The sequence below is a fragment of the Mesoplodon densirostris genome, chromosome 5, assembly GCF_025265405.1.
Source record: "Mesoplodon densirostris isolate mMesDen1 chromosome 5, mMesDen1 primary haplotype, whole genome shotgun sequence".
NCBI classification, from domain to species: domain Eukaryota; kingdom Metazoa; phylum Chordata; class Mammalia; order Artiodactyla; family Ziphiidae; genus Mesoplodon; species Mesoplodon densirostris.
In genome coordinates, this window is record NC_082665.1 from 68,387,316 (window position 1) to 68,411,762 (window position 24,447).

Consider the following 24,447-nt stretch of genomic DNA (forward strand, 5'->3'; position numbering starts at 1 on the left):
GTTTCAGTTTTCTTAAAAAAAACACTGACTTCTGGAATATGCAAGTTACACTTTAGTGAACTAAAATATAGCTTTAAATTAGGTTACATGAAATCACCTCTGAGATGGCTCTAATTTATCAACAATGACCTAAGAGCTAACTCATTTGTGTGTGGTGTGTGTGTGTGTTCTTTTTGTCACCTCTAAGAATCTGGATGGATTAGTCATGTAAAAACTGGGCCATGTCTTCAGTATTTCATTTTTAGTCTACTTGAAATAGCAACAAATGACAAACTATGTCATATCTCAATGACCATATGTATCCATGCCATATTTACTGAGGAAAATCAGGTTAACATACTTAAACCTTTTTGTACTCATACACATTTTTACCATAATTACATATGAACAATTATGGCAACTTTTAGTTTTAAGGGTTTAATGAGATAATTGACCATTACTGGCTCCCTCTGTAGGCCTGGCCCACAAAAAAGTCTTATTAAGTGAACAGGATTGTGTATTTGTTACATCAGATTCCTGTCTTATATTACGTCTTTTGCTTTTGAAAGTACATCTGGTTAATGAAGTGCTGGTACTCAGAAATGTATGAAGCAAGAATGAAAGAATCAGATTAGAATATTGAAAAAGAAAAAAAAACACTCCAAACTCTAAGTTTTCACTCAGCTATACTCTAATAAGATATATCTAGCCCTCTCAGATCATAATTCCTCTCACACCAATTTTTTACCTGAAACTCCTCTGCAAAGTAATCACAGCAGATGGAAGCTTCTTTAATCTCTTTCTAGTCTGGAAACCCTTCCAATAAGCTTGAATCAAGCAAGCTGCTTGATGCAGTTTCTGAAATTAAAGGCCAGAATTAATTTAGAGACATCTCTAGGAAAGTCTTTTTCAGAAGTTTACTTCTTAAAATATCAGGCCTGGGCAAGTATTAATCTCTACCTTTAATAAGCTGAGCAGGAGGCAACATCTGCATAGGCCCAGGACAGGGAAGGCCTAAGAATATTAAACCCGATCTCACAAAGGAAGCTCAGTTAGGCATTATCTAGAATGTATTCAAGATACAGTCTAGTTAGCTTCAAATTCTCCCTGATTAATCTCACTTCCATTCCCATTACAAGGATTTCATAGTTTTGCTTATTTGATGCTTTAACATCTTTGCTTCACTTCCTATGACTGGCTTCATTTATTCAAAGATTCAAGGGTATGAGGGACTCTTTGTATAGGTTTAAAAAAAAAAAGTCTCTGGGGTTAAAAATTTAGACCATAAACAACTCCTTCTCCCATCAAACCATGGCTGCTCTGGATGTTAGGGGAAAATAAGTAAAGGAAGGGGGGAAAGAGAGCAAATAAAAGATTCAAGAGACTACCACTATCCAATATTTTGAAACTAAAATGTTTACTGAAATGTTAGTAAATATCATGCAAATTATTTTTATAATTTAATACCTGCTCTTCTACTTCCTGATAGACCTTAGGGCTTAAAAGACCAATGAGCTGTCTAAGTTCTTGACTAAACTCTGTCCCAGGCTCTTGTTTATTTAGTAGACTTCTGAGTCCTGAAATGCAAAGCAAAGGCACAACTATTAATAATAAAATATGATTTTGTTATCTAATCAGAATTAATTTGAGGTTAAAAAGTCTAGTTTAGAAACAAATGAAAACAATAACAAGATTAATCACACGATTTTTCTTTTTCCTTTTCTCAAAAACTTCTAGATTGAGGTCTTTAGGATTTTCCACTGTCCTGGAGTTCTTATGTGCTTACTTGTGAGATCTGATGCAAAATCTGTCTAGTCAACCTCTTTAATTGAAAAAAAAAGGGAAAGTGGAATCACTGCGATAAGTCAAAGGGTAGAGACATACAGTTTTTTTTTGAACATAAATACCTTAAACAAAAACATTTAAAAAAGGATAATGAATACATACTGAGTAAATGCCTATCCTGTGGAAGCACTTAAGCAGGTTATTAGTTACTACTAATTAAATGGGGTTATTATTACATAAAAATATACAGTAATTTGGGGTAAATCAATAGGTTCCTGAGCATTTATTATAGGAGAAGTGCTATAATATTAAAATACTGCACTTTCATCCCAAATTAAAATTGAGTAGTAATATAAGTTACAAAGTAAGTACTATTTCCAGGGCATGGAGGAATGATGTATTATAATGTATGTACGCAATATCAATATACATCAGCAAGGGAAAATGGCCTTGGAGTGTACAACTGGGGAAGACACTAGATGTGTCCTTCCATGTCTTATATTTTCTTCAAGACTCATGTTCTCAGCAGTATTAATAACTGTAAAATATCTTGAGGAAACTGAATAAGCTCTACTGTTGAGAAAGAAAGGGATACAGCTTAAGATAAAATTCCTTTAGAATGAACTCTGTTGGACATTCACATTTCTATAGAAGAAATCTAATTACAGAAATAAAAAATGTGTATCTGGCACAATATCATCTAGACAGTTTTATTACTGGCACTTCTCTCCCTATTTCTATAATACATAAAATAATTACAATGTTCACAGTAATGACTCATGCAAGATAAGTCACTAAAGTGCCTTCCAAATCATCAAGAATGATTAAAGGCCATTGTAATAGTTTGGGTATTAAATGCATCACATTATATTCTAATTCTTGAAATTTTATATATAATATAACCCTGTATTAGTAAGTATATGTAATCAATTAGAAACCTACTTCTTGACCATACTGAATAAGAAAATATATTGTAATGAATTCATTGCTCTGGCTAGCAAAGAAATAAAACAAAGCTAACATATAACTTTGATTAACAGTTGAAAAAAAAAACTACCTGAGTAATTCTGGGTAAACACCTACATTTTTTTCCATGCCTCTGTTTCCACTGCTATATAACGAGGATAAGAGTAAACATCTCACAGGATTGTTACGAAGATTAAATATTTTAATACACATAGAGTAGGAGGAATAGTTATCTGACACATAGTAAATGCTCAATTAAATGAAAGATTATTATATGGTAATGGTAAAACACTGAGTCCTTTCCTTCTCAAGTTTTCTGACTTTTTATTCACATATATGTTTGATTTTGGAAGTGAGGAAAATTTTTTGTTTGTCTTTGAGGAAAGGCAGTATAGGAATTGAAGAGTAATTATTAATTGATGTAAAGATCAAAAGGGCTGTCAATCTCTGAAGCACAGCTCTATTTTCTCAGTAAAGTTAGGTAAGATCACTGATCTTTTTGGTCATTATTTTACTACACTATATGGTATATTCAATACACAGCCTTTTTGTCAGAGAGGGAGTAAATATTCATTGTAACCTTGTCAATAAGGTATCATATGCCATCTGTTGAGACATGAAGATGGCTGGATTACATAAAGGTTTTTTCCCTGAACTGTCATCTGCTGTGACAGAGTTTATCTGCACATTTCAATTATTGACTTTTTAAAAACACAGGTATTTTGTTTTCCATAAACCATCAATAAAAATGTTCTTTTTGAGACTTTGAAGAAAAGAAAGAATATATGTACTACCTTTGTAGCAGGCACTTAGTCTCAGTAAAATCAAAATTTCCTGATGGGATTCAGCCATCAACAGTAGGAGCCTTGTAGCAGTACTTCTTATGACTGGACTAGGAGTTGATAAAAGTTTGAAAACAACTTCATCTAAAATTGAATGCAGGGTTTTCCCTTCTATTCTGAGTAAATCACCACTAATAGAACAAAATAAAAAAATTAAAAATGTACCATTACTAAACGACACATAAGGATCACAAAAAATTAAACATTAAAGGTGCAGCAACTTAATGCCTATGGCCTGATCCATGAAGATAACCAATAGTTTAAGCAGATAGCTTAGTTCCAAGAATACATCACATTAAATCAATTAATTGAATTCTTACTGTAAGGCACCATGCTAGGTAAAGTAAGGAATACAGAGTTGCCAAAGAAACTTGCAATCAAATACTGGAGGAAAGATAAATGTGCAAAATAGTAAATAGATGGTTCAAAAGCTTCAAGGCAATAATAAGAGGAAGATCACAGGACATTAAGTACATGGTTCACTGCTTAATGATGTACGAAGACAAACATGTTAGAGGAATTCAATTATCATGTACTTAATATAGAAGGAACTTTTTCTTTTAGTATTCCTTTATTACACTAACAACCTCATGTTGCATTACTGATGTCATGAAAAATTGCCTGAAATGTCAAAATAGTCAGAAGGGATTACTGGGTGTTCTTTTACTCACCCCAACAAGGAGTATGTGATTTTCTAGGGGTGTGTACCTTTGATTATCCATTTACTACTGATTAGGATATTTTGCAATTCTGTAAAAATAGATGTTGGCTTGTAGAGAGCAGATAATGGCAATGATTATTATCTGAGAACAATGCAAAGAGATTCTTACTCAACAACAATATAAATAACTTTTATACAGTAGAAAAAGTAACCGTAAAGGTTATGCCTGATATTCTCTACCATTCAGCTTCTGTGATAAAATATTCTTCTGATCCTCTTCCATCCTCTACTTACAGATTTTGACCATTCTTTCTCAGTCTTCTTTGTGGGCTCCCCCTCCCCAATATACCCCTTAAAGGTTACTCCCCAGGATTCCATTTTCAGCCCATTTCTTTTCTCAATCTATTCATATTTTCCACTGAGCTCATCTTCTCTCATGTTTTTAACTATTGTTTTTAGGCTAACTCATAAGTCCATAGTTCTAGTCCAGATCTCTTCCAGAAGTCACATTCACTTGTCAGTGGACATTTAAGTTGTCTTGTCTTTGGATGTTACAGATAAAGCTGCTATAAACATTTGTGTACAAGTTTTTGCATGGACTCTTATTTCTCTGCCTGCTGAAAATATCTACCTATATTGGACATAACCAATATTGAATTTGTTTTGGCTATACCACTGTCTATTATCCATTATAGAAAACTTGGTGTCATAACTGAATGCATCCTTTATCTTAACTCCGTATCAAAATGCTCATGGAGACCTAATGATTTTTTATTTTGACCAGCTTCATTAAAGTATAATTGATATACAACAAACTGCACACATTTAAATGTACAATTTGGTAAGTTTTGACGTTTGCCCATCACAATCAAGATAATGAACATACCCATCACCCCCAAAGCTTCCTTTTGTTTCACTGTAGTCCCTCCCTTCTTACCTTCCCTGGCACCTTATACCCAGGCAACCACTGATCTGCTTTCTGTCACTATAAGTTAATTTACATTTTCTAGAATTTTATACATAGTTATGATTGTAGATCCTATCTGAACATCATCAGTTTGCAGAAATGATTACTTTGTATTACTAAAGGAAGAGGGGGAAAAAAAGAGCAAAGCAGAGATTCTATCATGGCACAAGTTTGATTTTCTCATCCTTTTAAAGCCAAATCAAAGTATGACCATTTCTGCTAAACTTCCTGCCTTTGTATACTTTACAAATAAAGAAAAATTTAAGATGTAGGCAGTTTCAATAACCAGATGTGGTTAAGTTGCTTGCAAACAATTTGATCCTTTCAGATCTTGCTTTTATTTTGTTTGGATGATCCAAATGGTGCTCAGTCTAGTGCTATTATCCCCCACTACTAAGATGAAACCATCCTGAGTACTCTCAGTGCTCCATTTTTCATGTAGTTTTCCAGTTTGGCTGCTGGAATCAGTCAGTATTCTTGGCTCTGTTTCTGGTACTGGTCCTTTTAATCCTTTTAGATTACTGTTTTCCACGACACTGGATAGTTTCCTCAAACGCATGTGCTGATCAGTATTCTACTGAAAACTTGAAGGGGACTCTGCAGATCTCTGGGGTTCTCTCTTTGTGTAGCTCTCTCTTCTATGGTATCCTGTCTTATAAACTATAGCCTACTTTTCACCCTCTGCATGTTGTTTCTTACCTGTGTGCACTTGCTTATATTGTTACCTCTGCCTAGAAATACTGTTTTCTCTTCTTCCTCCCTGGCTAATTTCTCATCCGTAAAGTTTCATCTCAGGTGTTAACCTTCTCCAGGAAGTAGCCCCCCCTCAGTTTGGTTTAGGAGCTCCTCTAATACTTGTGTACCCTTAAACATGGTAACTTATTACACTATAATATAATTGTCCTTATGTGTTAGTCTCTTCCACTATACTGTGAGCTATTTGAAGACAAGGTTCATATCTTAATCAATTTTGTAAACCCAATGCAGACAAATACTTGGCACGTATAGTAGATGCTTAACAAATCCATACTGAACTGAAAGAATCAATGAGTTCAACAGTGTTTACTCTCCCTTTCTATTTTAACCTGGGAAAATTGCCTATTACTTCTTTTATGCCCTTCTATAGCACCTGGCAAATACTAAGCTTGCAGTTTGCTAAATAAATATATGATTAAACATTTTTTATTGTGATCCCAATATTTTCCTTCAGATATCACAGTAATTTTTCTTCTCTAAGCCTGAGATTTGGGCTAAAATCTTCTTAAGCTCTGAGATAACAAATTTGATAACAAATTTCCAGTCTTTTACAGTATTTTACATTCATTTTTTTCTGAAATAAAATGGTAATAATAGAGCTTTTTAAATGCCATGTACAAGTCATATGCAATCAGTGATTTTAATTGGAATAAAATTGGTAATGCTTCTGATCACAAATAAAAAATTCTACATATTTTGTAAGACCAAGTTACCTGTTGATCTGTAGTATGTTCTGTAGCATGCTCATGACGGTAGATCCTACCTGAACATTGTCAGTCTGTAGTAAGTGCAAGAAATGATCACTTCGCAGTACTAAAGGAAGAGAAAATAAGGAAGATTAAGATTCTATGATGACACAGTTAGTATTTACTTGCCCTTTCAAAACCAAGCCAAAGCATAATCATTTCTGTTAAACTTCCTGCCTTTATATACTTTGCAGTAAAGATGTTTTAGAATAGTTTCAATAACTATAATAGATAGCTATCCCATTTTTATGGACAGTTACAAATAAAGAAATACTAAGCTAAAATGGGACTTCCCTGGTGGCACAGTGGTTAAGAATGTGCCTGCCAATGTAGGGGACACAGGTTCGATCACTGGTCCGGGAAGATCCCACAGGTCACAGAGCAACTAAGCCCATGAGCCACAACTACTGAGCCTGCACTCTAGAGCCCATGAGCCACAACTACTGAGCCCGCGTGCCACAACTACTGAAGGCTATGCACCTAGAGCCCGTGCTCCGCAACAAGAAAGCCACCGCAATGAGAACCCTGCAACGAAGAGTAGTAGCCCCCCAACCGCTAGCTTCAATTAGAGAAAGCACAAAGACCCAATGCAGCCAAAAATACATTAAAAAGAAAAATAAAGAAATACTAAGCTAAGAATCCACTGTTATCTCCCCTTAAATTAAAAGTAAAATATAAAATCCTAAAACTGAATCTCCTTTTCTAGCAGTGATTTCAGTGAAGAAAACCAAATTTTCTGTGAAAAAAAGAGAATGTGAAGGAATAGCAATGGTACAGATGACCGTAATCAGCGGCTCATGTCCTTAAAAATTTAATTGTTATATAATGTATCATGTTTATGTTTGCTAATATCTTAAATAATAATAAGATCATTAACTACCCAGAAGAGTATTTGTTTTTATTGGTTTATAATTTTTAGGCTCTGAGCAGCCAGTTATGAAGACTTGGTTGGCACTGGATGCTTACGCAAGTCGCTTAACCTCTCAGAACATCTATTTCTGCCTCTGTAAAACTAAAAATAACAGCTCTTTCACAGACTACTGTAAAATGTCCTAGAACAGCATAGGTTCCCAGTAAATGTCAGTTTATAGTCCTTTCTTCACTAACTGATCAGAATTTTTTTAAAAAATAAATTTATTTATTTATTTATTTATTTTTGGCTGTGTTGGGTCTTTGTTGCTGTGCACAGGGTTTCTCTAGTTGTGGCGAGCGGGGGCTACTCTTCATTGCGGTGTTCGGGCTTCTCATTGCGGTGGCTTCTCTTGTTGCGGAGCATGGGCTCTAGGTGCGCAGGCTTCAGTAGTTGTGGCGCACAGGCTTAGTTGCTCCGTGGCACGTGGGATATTCCTGGACCAGGGCTCGAACCCATGTCCCCTGCATTGGCAGGCGGATTCTTAACCACTGTGCCACCAGGGAAGCCCCTCAGAATTTTAATTAAAGTGGGATCAGGTATGTTGGCAAGGCAGCTCTGTGAACACTACCCTAGCTTCTACAAAACAACTTTCCTCTTTCAGTTTCCTGAGGGAACCTATTTGATTTCTTTCACATACTAACTACTGTTCTTCATTTCTATTTATATAATCCAGTATTTCAATATCTCACCACATATCATTCTTTTTTAATGTTTAACAACTTCAAAACACAATACCACTACTATTAAATATTTTTATGGCTTCTAATTTTCTATTCTTTAATAGCAAAAAATTCTCCTCTGTAGCTGGGATAAGTGTATTTTTCCATTTTTGTCTACTTAAAGATGTTTCATTAACAACTCTTTAATTAACTTTGAATTCACTGAAATCCTGTAGTATCTAGTGTGTATATACCTTTTTTCTATATTGGAAAAATTATGATAATTTATTAAAGTTATTCTACTTTATTTTTTATACTATTTGTCTTATATTATTATATAACTTATTTTTGGAGCCTGTATTATGTTTTTCAAGTGCAGTCAGATAACTATTTGGTCCCCCAAACTAAAACTGATACTTCTGCCCATTTCTTTATTTAATTAAACTTTTTACAATTAAAGTTTCAAACATATGTAAGAGTAAAGAGAAAAGTATAATGACCCTGCATGTACCAGTCACTCAACTTTAACAGTGATCAACTCACCAATAATCTTGTTTCACCTATCCCATCTACTTCCTGCCTCCCATTTTATTTGAAAGCAAATCTAAGACATCAAATCATTTTATCCACAAGTATTTCAATACATATTCCCAAAACATATGAATTATTAAAAAATAAAACATAGCCATTATCTAACCTAAATAATCATGATTCCCTGATTTTATCAAATATCCAGTCAGTCCTCCCATTTCCATTTTTTGTGTGAATTCTTAAAAATTTATTTGAATCAAGATCCGATTAAGAGTCACACACTGGAACTGGTTATCTTTCAAATATCTTTTAACCTATGGGTTTCTACTTTACCTTTTTTCCCCCTTGCAATTTATTTGTTGACGAAACTATGTCAATTGTCCTATGAGTTTCCCACAGTCTAGCTTTGCTAACTGCATTCCTTGGGTATAATTTAATGTTTCTCTGACCTTCTACAAATGGGTAGTTGGAGCTCCAGGATCAAAATGATTCATGTTTGAATTTTTGGCATATCCATGTCATATGTGAGGTTATGATGAGGCACTTATTATCTGGTTGTCTCTCCTTTTGAGGTGTTGACAGTGATGGATAATTCACTAAAGGTTGCAAAATGGCACTATTCTATCATATCCTTTTCACTTATCAGTTGGGATATGTTTATAAAGAAAAGTTTCTCCTCATCAATATGTAAGAAAAGGCAGTATAAATGCTGGACTCTCCATTTACCAGTTTTCAAAATGAACTGGTCCCCTAGCAGACTCTAATGGTATGGGAATATATAAAAAAAGATTAGCAAAATGTTGATAACTGTTGAAGCTCAGTGATGAGTACATAGGGGCTCATTATACTATTCTACTTTCCATAATAAAAAGTTAAAGTTAATAATCTCACTATATTTGACTGTAGTTATTACCCTTATTACTGTTATTACCCTTATTACTGTTCAAATTTCCCATTTTTAGCTAGTAGAAGCCTCCTTATGTTGGCTCCTGAGTCCTTTTCACAGAATCCTAACAGACTTTGATTGCTTCCTTCCTATCTAGTATTCAAGATACTTCTGGCTTAACTTGCATATTTTCTACCTCATACCTATATATAGTCAGCCATTTCTCCAAGGAGGTGGTTCTTTTGAGAGAAAAGGTTACTGGACATCCTGATTTTGTATCCAATTGTTTAGTTTTTTTTTTTTTTTTTCTTGCTGTACGCGGGCCTCTCACTGCTGTGGCCTCTCCCGTTGCGGAGCACAGGCTCCGGACACACAGGCCCCGCGGCCATGGCTCGCGGGCCCAGCCGCTCCGCGGCACGTGGGATCCTCCGGGATCGGGGCACGAACCCGCGTCCCCTGCATCGGCAGGCGGACTCCCAACCACTGCGCCACCAGGGAGGCCCCAATTGTTTAGTTTTAATACCTACTTTATTGGTGTTTTAAATCTACAGATTGATCTGAGGAGTACTGTCACTTTTGTTATAATTTTTGAAAAGGAATATGGCATATTTAAAAATTTTTCAAATATTCTCTCACTGTCTCTCTTTAACTAGGTCTTTAATATCTCACTATAGTGTGGCTAAGTACTTTATATTTTTGGTAAAATAGTTCTTTAAGTTGGGAAGTTTATAATAATATTTGTTCTATAATGGGAAATGAATAGATAATTTTTTAAGAAGTATTCAAGCATGTTACTTAGCTCTATGTGAATATAACTACCAAAAGTATTAGTTATACTAATCAAAAGTAGTTGCCTTTAGAAAACGGGAACTGGAGTGAGGTGTGAGGGCCAGGGATTGTGTGTATTTTTTAAACAATTCTTACGGAACTATCTGACTTTTTAAATTATGCACATGCATAATTCTGAGAGTAAAAAATAAAATATTAATATTCAGTTCAATTTTTACGTTCTAAAAATATCAATGTTCTTATATTATTCCTATATAATTACATTTTTCTTAGATTAAATCTTTCAAGAAGGTAAGAATGCTGTCATGATTATTATTTTACTTTCTCAGTCTTAAGGAAACATAATATAAAACTAACATGTATTTGTATTGCTCAATGTAAGTACAGAAATCCTATATAGTAACTTTCACGTTTAGTAAAATATCACTATATAAAAGCTTACTCTTACATCAATAGTAAGGCTGTGAGTTAAATTATATCTATACTCTCTACATAGGGATTTCTATCATACTAAGTCTAAAATATAACTGTAATCTTTGGGGGGAAAAAAAGATTTTCCCTAGACTAAACTGTTAAGATCATTAATCTTAGATTTGCTAAATAGAAAAAACTAAGGAGAAAGTTATATTTTGGCAATTTTCCGCTTAATGTAATATCCACATTGTTGATGTTGTCTATTTAAAGCTGGAACATCCAAATGTGCTTTTATTTTTTGTGTGTGGGGTTATTTCAGTGTGGTTTCATTTAACTGTGGTTACCTGTAGTTAATGAGGTATTTATTTTTAGAAAAAAAAATCAAACTGTTAAGAGGGTGACTCTACAATGACTATCAATTAAAAAATCTTTTTTCTTACCATTCTGGATGAGTTGAACATGTCCTCCCAATAGCCAGAAGAGAGAATCAGTCACAATTTCAAAAAAGTGTAGTAATGCATCTTTTTCTTCACCCTTAACACACACAAAAAAAACCAATTGACTTTTCTGTAATTGTTTTAATAAAAAAATAGACTTCTCTCTGAGGAGTCACAGGACCTGGTTTCTGGATCTATCTCAGCTATTTATGAGGTACATGATCTTGTAGCTTTTAGTTTCTTAATTTATAAAACTGTAGTAACAGGCTAGTAATACCTACTCTCCTTAACAGAAATGGTTGCTATCCAGAGGTCAAATGGGACAATATATGTAGTATAAGAACTACAAGTTGATACACTAGGATTTTTCAATACCAGCTATACATAAGAATCATCTGTGGACTTTTAAAAAATATCCCTATGCACAGGCTTTAGTCCAAACATACTGAAATCTGAATCTCCAAAGTTAAAAGTCTGGACATCTGACTCTTTACAAAGTTAGGTGTGTGATTTGGTTATGTAGCCACGGTTGAAAATCACTGCAATATGCAAATGTAGGTGTCAGCATAAAAAGCATTATTATTAGTGCATTTCAGTTGCAGCTTCTACTCTATGACTCCATGAAGGCAGAGACCATGTTATTTAGCTCTCCACTATACACCCAGTGTCTAAAACAGTTCTGACACCCAGTGAAAGTTCAATCAATATTTATCCAATAAATAAATGACAAATTTTTCTACTTCTTTCCTTCTGGAAAGTAGGGTGAGAAATTATTCTACATTAGAGTATATGTCACAATGGGAAATAAGAAACAGATTACATCCACAATTCTGTCTTACTGGCCACATAATTTTAGTGGGAAGTTGTATAAAGGCCATTCATCTTATCCATGTCCTGAATGTACTGTGGCATAAAAGTAATGACAACAGCAAAGACATGGTGGCTATGGTTACTCTTCATAAAAATGAAAGTATTTTATTCCTATTATTCTACCTCAGGGTTAGATAGGTGCTTAAATAGACGTATACTAACAAATATACCAACAATCAAAAAAGAAAGAAGTGTCACATTAGATCAAGAATCCCTTTAGTCCAATAAACTGCTTTAGCCAGTTTCACTGAAATAAAGGCCACGGTAATCTTCATTGCTGCCAACCTCGAGGTATAGTGCTGGGCTCCTATACTTACTACTTTCCTTAAAAAACCCATTAGATAATGTCACCCACAAATTCATGGCCTCTGAGACTGGTTAACAAAATTTACCCTTAAGTCATTACAAAATTCTGGCAGTTATTTTTCTATTCTTACATATAAAATACATATATTGGGTTGGCCAAAAAGTTCGTTCGGGTTTTTCTGTAACATGTTATGAAAAACCCAAACAAACTTTCTGGCCAACCTAATATATATGTATGTATGTATGTATGTATGTACGTATGTGTGTGTGTGTGTGTGTATATATATATGTATGTATGCACGTATATATGTATATGTGTATGCATATTTTAATGAGTTTGCAGTTTAGGCCATAATACCCTGTGTATGTCCCACCATGTGCTCTACTACCTACCTGCTAGCTAATTAAAATATATATATATAATTGGGAAACAAGTAGGTAGATAGAACTAATAGATAAATGGACATATATACACTACCAAACGTAAAATAGATAGCTAGTGGGAAGCAGCCACATAGCACAGGGAGATCAGATAGGTGGTTTGTGACCACCTAGAGCAGTCGGATAGGTAGGGTGGGAGGGAGGGAGACGCAAGAGGGAAGAGATATGGGAACATATGTATATGTATAACTGATTCACTTTGTTATAAAGCAGAAACTAACACACCATTGTAAAGCAATTATACTCGAATAAAGATGTTAAAAAAATAATAATTCTGAAAAAAAATTCAGTTTTCTTTTTCTTTTTTTAACACTAGAAACAGAATTTTAATTAATTTTAAACCAAAGTCCAAATTGTTCCATTTTAGTCTGTGCTGATAATTAACTTTTTCTGTGCTTCCCATTGCCATGATAACCCATCAACAAACAAGTGCGGGGACCTTCAAGATGGTGGAGAAGTAAGACGTGGAGATCACCTTCCTCCCCACAAATACATCAAAAATACATCTACATGTGGAACAATGACTACAGAACACCTACTGAATGCTGGCAGAAGACCTCAGACTTCCCAAAAGGCTAGAAAATCCCCACGTACCTGGGTAGGGCAAAAGAAAAAAGAAAAAACAGAGACAAAAGAATAGGGATGGGACCTGCACCTCTGGGAGGGAGATGTGAAGGAGGAAAAGTTTCCACACACTAGGAAGCCCCTTCACTGTCGGGGACAGGGGGTGACCAGGGGGGAAGCTTTGGAGCCACTTAAGAGAGTGCAGCAACAGGGGTACAGAGGGCAAAGCGGAGAGATTCCCACACAGAGGATCGGTGCCAACCAGCACTCACCAGCCTGAGACGCTTGGCTGCTCACCTGCCAAGGCGGGTGGGGGCTGCGAGCTAAGGCTCAGGCTTCGGAGGTCAGATGCCAAGCAGAGGACTGGGGTTGGCTGAGTGAAGTCAGCCTGAAGGGGGCTAATGCCCCACAGCTAGCCGGGAGGGAGTCCAGGAAAGAGTCTGAACCTGCCGAAGAGGCAAGAGATCATTGTTTCGGGGTGCACAAGGAGAGGGGATTCCTACTCCATGTGCCCAGGGACAGCAGAGCACTGCCTAAGCGAGCTCCAGGGATGGGCATGAGCCACGACTGTCAGCTTGGACCCCAGAGATGGGCATGTACTGCTAACGCTGCCGCCGCTGCCACCAAGAATCCTACGTGCAAGCGCAGGTCACTACCCACACCCTCCCAGGGAGGCTGTGTAGCATGCCACTGCCAGGGTCCCATGATCCAGGGAAAACTTCCCTGGGAGAACACACAGCACACCTCAGGCTGTTGCAATGTCACACTGGCCTCTCCCGCCACAGGCTTGCCCTGCATTCCAATTATGACTACTGTACCCCTCCCTCTCCCTGGCCTGAGTGAGCAAGAAAGCCCTAATCAGCTGCTGCTTTAACCCCCTCCTGTCTGGGCAGGGAACAGATGCTTGAGGGGGGCCTACACACAGAGTAGGGGCCAAAACCAAAGCTGAACCCCAGGAGCTGTATGAACAAAGAAGAGAAGGGGAAATTTCTCTGTGCAGCCTCAGAAGCAGTGGATTAAATCCCCACAATCAACATGATAAACCCTGCATGTCTGGAATACAGGAATAGACAATGAATGTTCCCAAAATTGAGGTGGTGGACTTTGAAGCAAGTGTAGACATGGGGTTTGCTTTCTGTGTCTGATTTGTTTTTGGGTTTAGGTTTATCTTAGTTTAGTTTTTACTGCTTGTTATTATGGGTGGATTTGTTTATTAGTTTGGTTACTCTCTTCCTTTTTATTTTTATTAAAAATTTTTTTTTCCTTTTTTCTCTTTTTGTGAGTGTGTGTGTATATGTTTCTTTCTGTGATTACTGTCGGTTTAGGTTTGCTTTAACCATTTGTCCAAGGGTTCTGTCTGTTCATTTTTGTTGTTTTCTTTTTATCAGTGTGTGTGTGTGTGTGTGTGTGTGTGTGTGTGTGTGTGTGTGTGTTTCTTTGTGTGATTTTGTCTGTATAGTTTTGCTTTTACCATTTGGTTTGGGGTTCTATCTGTTCATTTTTTTCTGTTGTTTTTTTTCCCTTCCTTTTCTTCTGAGCCATGCGGTTGGCAGGGTCTTGGTGCTCTGGCCAGGTGTTAGGCCTGAGCCTCCGAGGTAGGAGAGCCAAGTCCAGGACACTGGACCACCAGAGACCTCCGGGCTCCACGTAATATCAATCAGTAAGAGCTCTCCCAGAGATGTCCATCTCAACACTAAGACCCAGCTCCAGCCAACAGCCAGCAAGCTCCAGTGCTGGATGCCCCATGCCAAACAACTAGCAAGACAGAAACACAACCCTACTCATTAGCAGAGAGGCTGCCTAAAGTCATAATAAGTTCACAGACACCCCAAAAAACACCACCAGACATGGCCCTGCCCACCAGAAGGACAAGATCCAGCCTCACCCAGCAGAACACAGGCACCAGTCCCCTCCACCAGGAAGCCTACACCAGCCACTGAACCAACCTCACCCACTGGGGGCAGACACCAAAAATAACGGGAACTACGAACCTGCAGCCTGTGAAAAGGAGACCCCAAACACCATAAGTTAAACAAAATGAGAAGACAAAGAAATATGCAGCAGATGAAGGAGCAAGGTAAAAACCCACCAGACCTAACAAATGAAGAGGAAATAGGCAGTCTACCTGAAAAAGAATTCAGAGTAATGATAGTAAAGATAATCCAAAATCTCAGAAATAAAATGGAGAAAATGTAAGAAATGTTCAACAAGGACCTAGAAAAACTAAAGAGCAAACAAACAATGATGAACAACACAATAAGTGAAATTAAAAAAACTCTAGAAGGAATCAATAACAGAATAACTGAGGCAGAAGAACGGATAAGTGACCTGGAAGATAGAATAGTGGAAATAACTGCCAGAGAGAATAAAGAATAACAGAGCAGAATAAAGAAAAAAGAATGAAAAGAACTCAGGACAGTCTCAGAGAACTCTGGGACAACATTAAACACACCAACATTTGAATTATAGGGGTCCCAGAAGAAGAAGAGAAAAAGAAAGGGTCTGAGGAAATATTTGGAGAGATTATAGTTGAAAACTTCCATAACATGGGAAAGGAAATAGTCAATCAAGTCCAGGAAGCACAGAGTCCCATACAGGATAAATCAAAGGAGAAATATGCCAAGACACATATTAATCAAACAACCAAAAATTAAATACAAAGAAAAAAATATTAAAAGCAACAAGGGAAAAGCAACAAACAACATACAAGGGAATCCCCATAAGGTTAACAGCAGATCTTTCACCAGAAACTCTGCAAGCCAGAAGGGAAAGGCAAGACATATTTAAAGTGATGATAAGGAAAAACCTACAACCAAGATTACTCTACCCAGCAAGGATCTCATTCAGATTTGATGGAGAAATTAAAAATTTTGCAGACAAGCAAAAGTTAAGAGAATTCAGCACCACCAAACCAGCTTTACAACAAATGCTAAAGGAATTTCTCTAGGCAGGAAACACAAGAGAAGGAAAAGACTTACAAAAAACACATGCAAAACAATTAAGAATATGGTAATAGGAACATACATGTTGATAATTACCTTAAAAGTAAATGGATTAAATGCTCCAACCAAAAGACACAGATTGGCTCAATGGATACAAAAACAAAACCCGTATACATTCTGCCTACAAGAGACCCACTTCAGACCTAGGGACACATACAGACTGAAAGTGAGGGGATGGAAAAAGATGTTCCATGCAAATGGAAACCAAAAGAAAGCTGGAATAGCAATACTCATATCAGACAAAATAGACTTTAAAATAAAGACTATTACAAGAGACAAAGAAGGACACTACACAATGATCAAGGGATCGATCCAAGAAAAAGATATAACAATCGTAAATATTTATGCACCCAACATAGGAACACCTCAATACGTAAGGCAAATGCTAACAGCCATAAAAGGGGAAATCAACAGTAACACAATAATAGTAGGGGACTTTAACACCCCACTTTCACCAATGGACAGATCATCCAAAATGAAAATAAATAAGGAAACACAAGTTTTAAATGACATATTAGACCAGATGGACTTAATTGATATTTATAGGACATTCCATCCAAAAACAACAGAATACACTTTCTTCTCAAGTGCACATGGAACATTCTCCAGGACAGATCATACCTCGGGTCACAAATCAAGACTCAGTAAATTTAAGAAAACTGAAATCATATCAAGTATCTTTTCCGACCAGAATGCTATGAGACTAGATATCAATTACAGTAAAAAAAAAAAAACTGTAAAAAATACAAACACATGGAGGCTGAACAATATGCTACTAAATAACCAAGAGATCACTGAAGAAATCAAAGAGGAAATCAAAAAATACCTAGAAACCAATGACAATGAAAACACGATGACCCAAAACCTATGGGATGCAGCAAAAGCAGTTCTAAGAGGGAAGTTTATAGCAATACAATCATACCTCAACAAACAAGAAAAATCTCAAACAACCTAACCTTACATCTAAAGCAATCAGAAAAAGAAGAACAAAAAACCCCCCAAAGTTGGCAGAAGGAAAGAAATCATAAAGTTGAGAGCAGAAATAAATGAAAAAGAAATGAAGGAATCAATAGCAAAGATCAATAAAATAAAAGCTGGTTCTTTGAGAAGATAAACAAAATTGATAAACCATTAGCCAGACTCATCAAGAAAAAAACAGAGAAAACTCAAAAGAATTAGAAACAAAAAACTAACAACTGACACTGCAGAAATACAAAGGATCATGAGAGACTACTACAAGCTACTATATGCCAATAAAATGGACAACATGGAAGAAATGGACGAATTCTTCGAAAAGTACAACCTTCCAAGACTGAACCAGGAAGAAACAGAAAATATGAACAGACCAATCACAAGTAATGAAATTGAAACTGTGATTAAAAACCTTCCAACAAACAAAACCCAAGGACCAGATGGCTTCACAGGTGAATTCTATCAAACCTATCCTTCTCACACTCTTCCAAAATGTAGCAGAGGGAGGAACATTCCCAAACTCATTCCACAAGGCCACCATCACCCCAATACCAAAGCCAGACAAAGATGTCACAAAAAAAGAAAACTACAAACCCATATCACTGATGAACATAGATGCAAAAATCCTCAACAAAATACGAGCAGAATCCAACAGCACATTAAAAAGATCATACACACACACACACACACACACAAAGATCATACACCATGATCAAGTGCGGTTTATCCCAGGAATGCAAGGATTCTGCAATATATGCAATCAATCAATGTGATAAACCATTTTAACAAACTGAAGGAGAAAAACCATATGATAATCTCAATAGATGCAGGAAAAAGCTTTCGACAAAATTCAACACCCATTTATGATAAAAACTCTCCAGAAAGTGGGCACAGAGGGAACCTACCTCAACGTAATAAAGGCCATATATGACAAATCCACAGCCAACATCATTCTCAATGGTGAAAAACTGAAACCATTTCCTCTAAGATCAGGAACAAGACAAGGTTGCCCACCCTCACTATGATTATTCAACATAGTTTCAGAAGTTTTAGCCACAGCAATCAGAGAAGAAAAAGAAATAAAAGGAATCCAAATCGGAAAAGAAGAAGTAAAGCTGTCACTGTTTGCACATGACATGATACTATACAAAGAGAATCCTAAAGATGCTACCAGAAAACTACTAGAGCTAATCAATGAATTTGGTAAAGTAGCAGGATACAAAATTAATGCACAGAAATCTCTTGCATTCCTATACACTAATGATGAAAAATCTGAAAGAGAAATTAAGGAAACACTCCCATTTACCATGGCAACAAAAAGAATAAAATACCTAGGAATAAACCTACCTAAGTAGACAAAAGAACTGTATGCAGAAAACTATAAGACACTGATGAAAGAAATTAAAAATGATACAAACAGATGGAGAGATATACCATGTTCTTGGATTGGAAGAATCAATATTGTGAAAATGACTATACTACCAAAGCAATCTACAGATTCAATGCAGTCCCTATCAAACTACCACTGGCATTTTTCACAGAACTAGAACAAAAAATTTTACAATTTGTGTGGAAACACAAAAGACCCTGAAGAGCCAAAGAAATCTTGAGAAAGGAAAAAGGAGCTGGAGGAATCAGGTTCCCTGACTTCAGACTATAGCACAAAGCTATAGTAATCAAGACAGTATGGTATTGGCACAAAAACAGAAATATAGATCAATGGAACAGGAATAGAAAGCCCAGAGATAAATCCACAAACATATGGCCACCTTATCTTTGAAAAAGGAGGCAAGAATATATAATGGAGAAAAGACAGCCTCTTCAATAAGTGGTGCTGGGAAAACTGGACAGCTACATGTAAAAGAATGAAATAGGAACACTTCCTAACACCATACACAGAAATAAACTCTAAATGGATTAAAAACTTCAATGTAAGGCCAGACACTATAAAACTCTTAGAGGAAAACACAGGCAGAACACTCTATGACATAAACCACAGCAAGATCCTTTTTGACCCACCTCCTAGAGAAATGTGAATAAAAACAAAAACAAACAAATGGGACCTAATGAAACATAAAAGCTTTTGCACAGCAAAGGAAACCATAAACAAGTCAAAAGACAACCCTCAGAATGGGAGAAAATATTTGCAAATGAAGCAACTGACAAAGGATTAATCTCCAAAATTTATAAGCAGCTCATGTAGCTCAATATCAAAAAAAGAAACAACCCAATCCAAAAATGGGTAGAAGACCTAAATAGACATTTCTCCAAAGAAGATATAGATTGCCAACAAACACATGAAAGGATGCTCAACATCACTAATCATTAGAGAAATACAAATCAAAACCACAATGAGGTATCACCTGACATCGGTCAGAATGGCCATCATCAAAAAATCTACAAACAGTAAATGCTGGAGAGGGTGTGGAGAAAAGGGAGCCCTCTTGAAGTGTTGGTGGGATTGTAAACTGATACAGCCACTATGGAGAACAATATGGAGGTTCCTTAAAAAACTAAAAATAGAACTACCATATGACCCAGCAATCCCACTACTGGGCATATACCCTGAGAAAACCATAATTCAAAAAGAGACATGTATCACAATGTTCACTGCAGCTCTATTTACAAGAGCCAGGACATGGAAGCAACCTAAGTGCCCACTGACAGATGAATGGATAAAGACGATGTGGCACATATATACAATGGAATGTTACTCAGCCATAAAAAGAAATGAAACTGAATTATTTGTACTGAGGTGGATGGACCTAGAGTCTGTCATACAGAGTGAAATCAGAAAGAGAAAAATAAATACCGTATGCTAACATATATATGGAATGTAAAAAAAATGGTTTTGATGAACCTAGGGGTAGGACAGGAATAAAGACACAGATGTAGAGAATGGACTTGGGGACACAGGGAGGGGGAAGGGTAAGCTGGAACAAAGTGAGAGAGTAGCACTGACATATATATACTACCAAATGTAAAATAGATAGCTAGTGGGAAGCAGCTGCATGGCACAGGGAGATCAGCTTGGTAGTTTGTAACCACCTAGAGAGGTGGGATAGGGAGGGTGGGAGGGAATATATGTATACATATAGCTGATTCAGGTTTTTATACAGCAGAAACTAACACAACGTTGTAGAGCAATTATACTCCAATAAAGATGTTTAAAAAAACAAAAAACAAGTGTGACAGGAAGAACTGGATGGGCTCAGTGGCAGAGGCTGGGCTTTCAGGCCAAGCAGAGCTGGTCTTCCTGCCCTACCAGCCTGTCCATCACACCAGTACCTGCTCCACTGGAACCTGAGTCATGGACTCAGACAGCAACTTCCTGCCTGGATTCTGGACACTTCTGTGTCCTCCTGGTCCTGTGCACTGAATCCTGTCTCTCGTCATTTTCTTTTTATTCACAATTTTAATTTGTTCTGTGGTCAAGTGGCCCTCTTTTTTTGTAGCTGATTTACTCCCTTTGATGTATATACTAAAGAATTTTTTATCTCTACAAATACCATGATTAAGAATAAGAAAGTATTATGAAAAGTAATGAAGGACTGTATAAATGAAAAGAATATAATTATTATTGCTTTTAAGTGGGGAATATTAAATAAAAGTGCTTTGAAGAAAACATAAAGCTTTCATAATGGTCTGAGCTATTCATGAGATGGAAATTCATTTTACAAAGGAGAAAGTTGAGGTAGAGTGAAATCAAGTGATTTGCCCAAGAACCCAGAGTTAGTTTGTGGCACAGCCAGAAAAGAAATCAAGTTCAACACAATTTCTATAGTTCATGCTGCTTTAACTGAACTGAATTATATTTAGCAAATATGCAAATATTTATTTACTGCTAGCATCCCTCAAAATGTCAATGGAGATGGTAGAAGTGGCATCTGCGACCCATGTACTCTACCACTAAGTTAAATTCTCTGCCAACAATACTTCTCATACTCAAACCACTTTTTTGTCCATACTGTGTATATCTTGCTCAATTTCATTCTTAAACTTATTGTTTTGAATTAAAAATATATCTGTCTTAGGTTTTCTATAAGAAATACCTAGAGATTTTATCTACTTTATTAGCCTGAGAGTTGTTTAAATGCAAAACTATGTCTATTCCTTATATACCCAAAGCATCTCAAATCGAACTTAACATCTTATAGTGACTTACATTATTTCCCTTCGTAATTCACAAAAGTTTTGAATCTGCTCTATCTCTGATGTGGCAGTAGGCCCAAATGTACATATAGCCAAGAACTCTTCCAAGGTGGAATTTCAGCCTTGTGGACTTATCACTCCTTATATATTCTATATCCAAACTGATCTAATTGACATTTACATAACATTACACACTACAACTGAGGAGTTCACATTCAGGTATACGGGGAGTCTTTGCTTTTGCATGGTACCATGTTAAATGAAATCTGTGTATATCAAAAGCTTTACATGTCCCTGATATCCATGAGTTTCAGTTAAGACAGCACTGTGCAAAGCAAGGACTGCTTGTAATGGAACATTCACCACTATAAAACATATGGAGTACCATAAAACAAGTCTGAAAATACTTCAAAGTACTGAAATGACACAGAGTATGTTATCTGACATGACAGAATTAAATTAGAAACTGATAACAATAAAACAGCAAGAAAACCCTCAAATATTTTGAAACTAAGCAACATACTTCTAAATGATCCATAGGTCAAAAAAAAAAAAAGTACATATAGCATCCAGCATAATTCACCCAAGAAATAGTTGTTGGACTGAAATGAACCCAAATGTTGAGGTTGAAACATTTTGACTAGAGAGGATCTGAAGGAGCATATAGAAAGTGCACCTTTATTCTTCCTCACCATTGGAGCTACTGAGAAAAGCCTTGGGCCTAAAGAACAATACTTTCTTCCACTACTGATTTAAGTAGAAAGTATGTTTTAGGAAAATGCTATCAAAATAAATGTCTATGGGTGATGCTCAAAACTGAGTAGTAAAACAGATCCTTCAAAAAGCATATTGTCATACAATATGCTTCAGTCAGCACTTTAAAATTTTCAAATGTAGAGATTTTCTTTTTTTTGGTCATAGCTTTCAAAATGTTTGAATCCATTACTCTAATTGTACTTTCAGCCAAATATTGCACACTTGAAAAAACAATGTGGAACATCGTCCCAAGAATTAACCTGTTTTGGCTACAAAATAAAAAACCCTAAATAAATACATATACCTTAGCTGCGTTGATGAAACATGTTTGCAATTGCCTCCCCAAAACCAGAAAATTTTCTGCAGCTGATGGAAGTAATTCATTGTAAAATTCCTCTGCATCTTCTCCTGGTTCCAAGCCCACACAGCAATGGCTGAAATAAAGCACAAGTTTGTGATTCAGTTTGTGCTAATTATAAATTTTAGATGAATGCTAAAGCTTCTATAGACACCGGTGCCTTAATGAGAATTTTTAGTATTTTTCTTTTGTTGCCAAGCCAATAAAGAACTTTTACAGGAAAATTAGTGTAACAACTTTCTTAACAAGTAACAAGTAAACAGTAGTGTGGATTTTGCCTGTACTTAGAGCTAGGACTTACATGTCCTAAAAACTTACTTGTCAGTCCTTCAGGAAACAAAATACACTTGGCTCACAATAAAGAGAAAGAGGCAAGTTTTCTGTGAAGGGGCTACACACACTCTAAAAGTAATAGAATACCATTCAGGAGTAACATATGTGTTAACTGACACATTTTACACATCAGATAGCTGAAAAATAGCTAGGGTAGCATTAGTCTACAAGGGACAGATTATCAGTTTCTTCCAATAGATCTACTTTCCTAAAATCTGCAAAATATCTGACTGCACATTCCCTACATCAGAAGAGGAGACAGCAAAAACTCTAGTAGGTACAGTTTACAATATACATTGAAAGAGAGAAGGTCATTTAGAGAAATGGGTCCTCTTGAAACCACACATAAAGTCACCCCCTGGATACGAAACGAGTATATTCAAAAGGCTCAATGGTAAGAATTATTTATGCAGACTAACACCAAAAAAATTCCCCAATCCAAGAATGGTCTCTATGTGTGTACTCTAATGAGTAAGTACCGATGTTAGAGGCTTATGCAGACACTGATAAGCAACAGTGACTACATACTGAGTACACTAAAAACTGACTAACGCTCAGTGTCTTTTTTTTTTTTGCATATCAGTTCCTAAGGTCAATAGACTTACACTCACATGTACCAGTTTCTCTTTTCCCTTTGGTTTCTAAAGTTAATTAAGAGTACTATTTTCATTGAAAATGTTAATAAATGAAATACGATTTTTGTACGTTCACAAACATGGGGATTTCTTAAGACTTGGAGTCCACTTCTGAGAGCCTAGCTCCATCAATATTTCCATGAGCTAACATATCTACAACACAAAGACATAAGGCTTTATTTACTTAAGGAAATAATTAATCTTGAAAATTAAGGTATAAAAAATATTACATGTGTGAAGTGTTTTTCCTAACTGTACACCTTGAATCTGGCCTTTATCTATCTATGTTTAATTATAAGCAGTTTCAAAAGCTAAGATCCAACTAGTACTGCACATTTTCAGTTACTTAATTAGGAAGTGGCTTAGACACTGAGAACACCTGATTTATTTTATTGCCTCCTATATGAAAAAAGATTTTGATCTTTTTCTCATAATTTCTAGCATGGCAGTAGATCAGTAAATGCTGCTTCTAAATTTATTAACATGATTTGGGTTACTTAATGAAATATACAGTTGAGACAGCTAAACCAATATACTGTGAAATGAAGTTTCTGTATCTCTTCTCCTGCAGTCCTTTGCTTATGCCTTTCATTTCAGCACCTATTTCATTCTGCCTTGTATGATAAATCCACATGACTGTCATCCCATGTCTACTGTAAGTTTTTCCAGTATAGAGCCAGTGCCTTAATCTCTTCATTTCTTCAATATTCTTTAGTCTTTAGTCTAT

At 36.1% G+C, this 24,447-nt stretch overlaps 2 protein-coding genes across 7 annotated transcripts in view; one reads left to right on the forward strand and one right to left on the reverse strand.

The window, feature by feature from the left end:
• The window catches only part of EAF2 (ELL associated factor 2), a 122,472-nt gene that overhangs the window by 34,287 nt on the left and 63,738 nt on the right, over positions 1 to 24,447 (forward strand). The window lies entirely within an intron of this gene.
• Positions 1 to 24,447, reverse strand: part of IQCB1 (IQ motif containing B1) — a 47,102-nt gene that overhangs the window by 16,444 nt on the left and 6,211 nt on the right. For 5 of the 6 annotated variants that reach the window (XM_060099003.1, XM_060099001.1, XM_060098999.1 and 2 more), the window contains exons 5-10: positions 22,699 to 22,828; positions 11,335 to 11,428; positions 6,670 to 6,769; positions 3,525 to 3,703; positions 1,447 to 1,556; positions 728 to 837 (exon numbers count right to left, since the gene is read on the reverse strand). In XM_060099003.1, coding sequence (XP_059954986.1) covers positions 728 to 837; positions 1,447 to 1,556; positions 3,525 to 3,703; positions 6,670 to 6,769; positions 11,335 to 11,428; positions 22,699 to 22,828 — 723 coding nt within the window. The remainder of the gene's footprint in view (positions 1 to 727; positions 838 to 1,446; positions 1,557 to 3,524; positions 3,704 to 6,669; positions 6,770 to 11,334; positions 11,429 to 22,698; positions 22,829 to 24,447) is intronic. The other variant, XM_060099002.1, reaches the window with a different exon arrangement.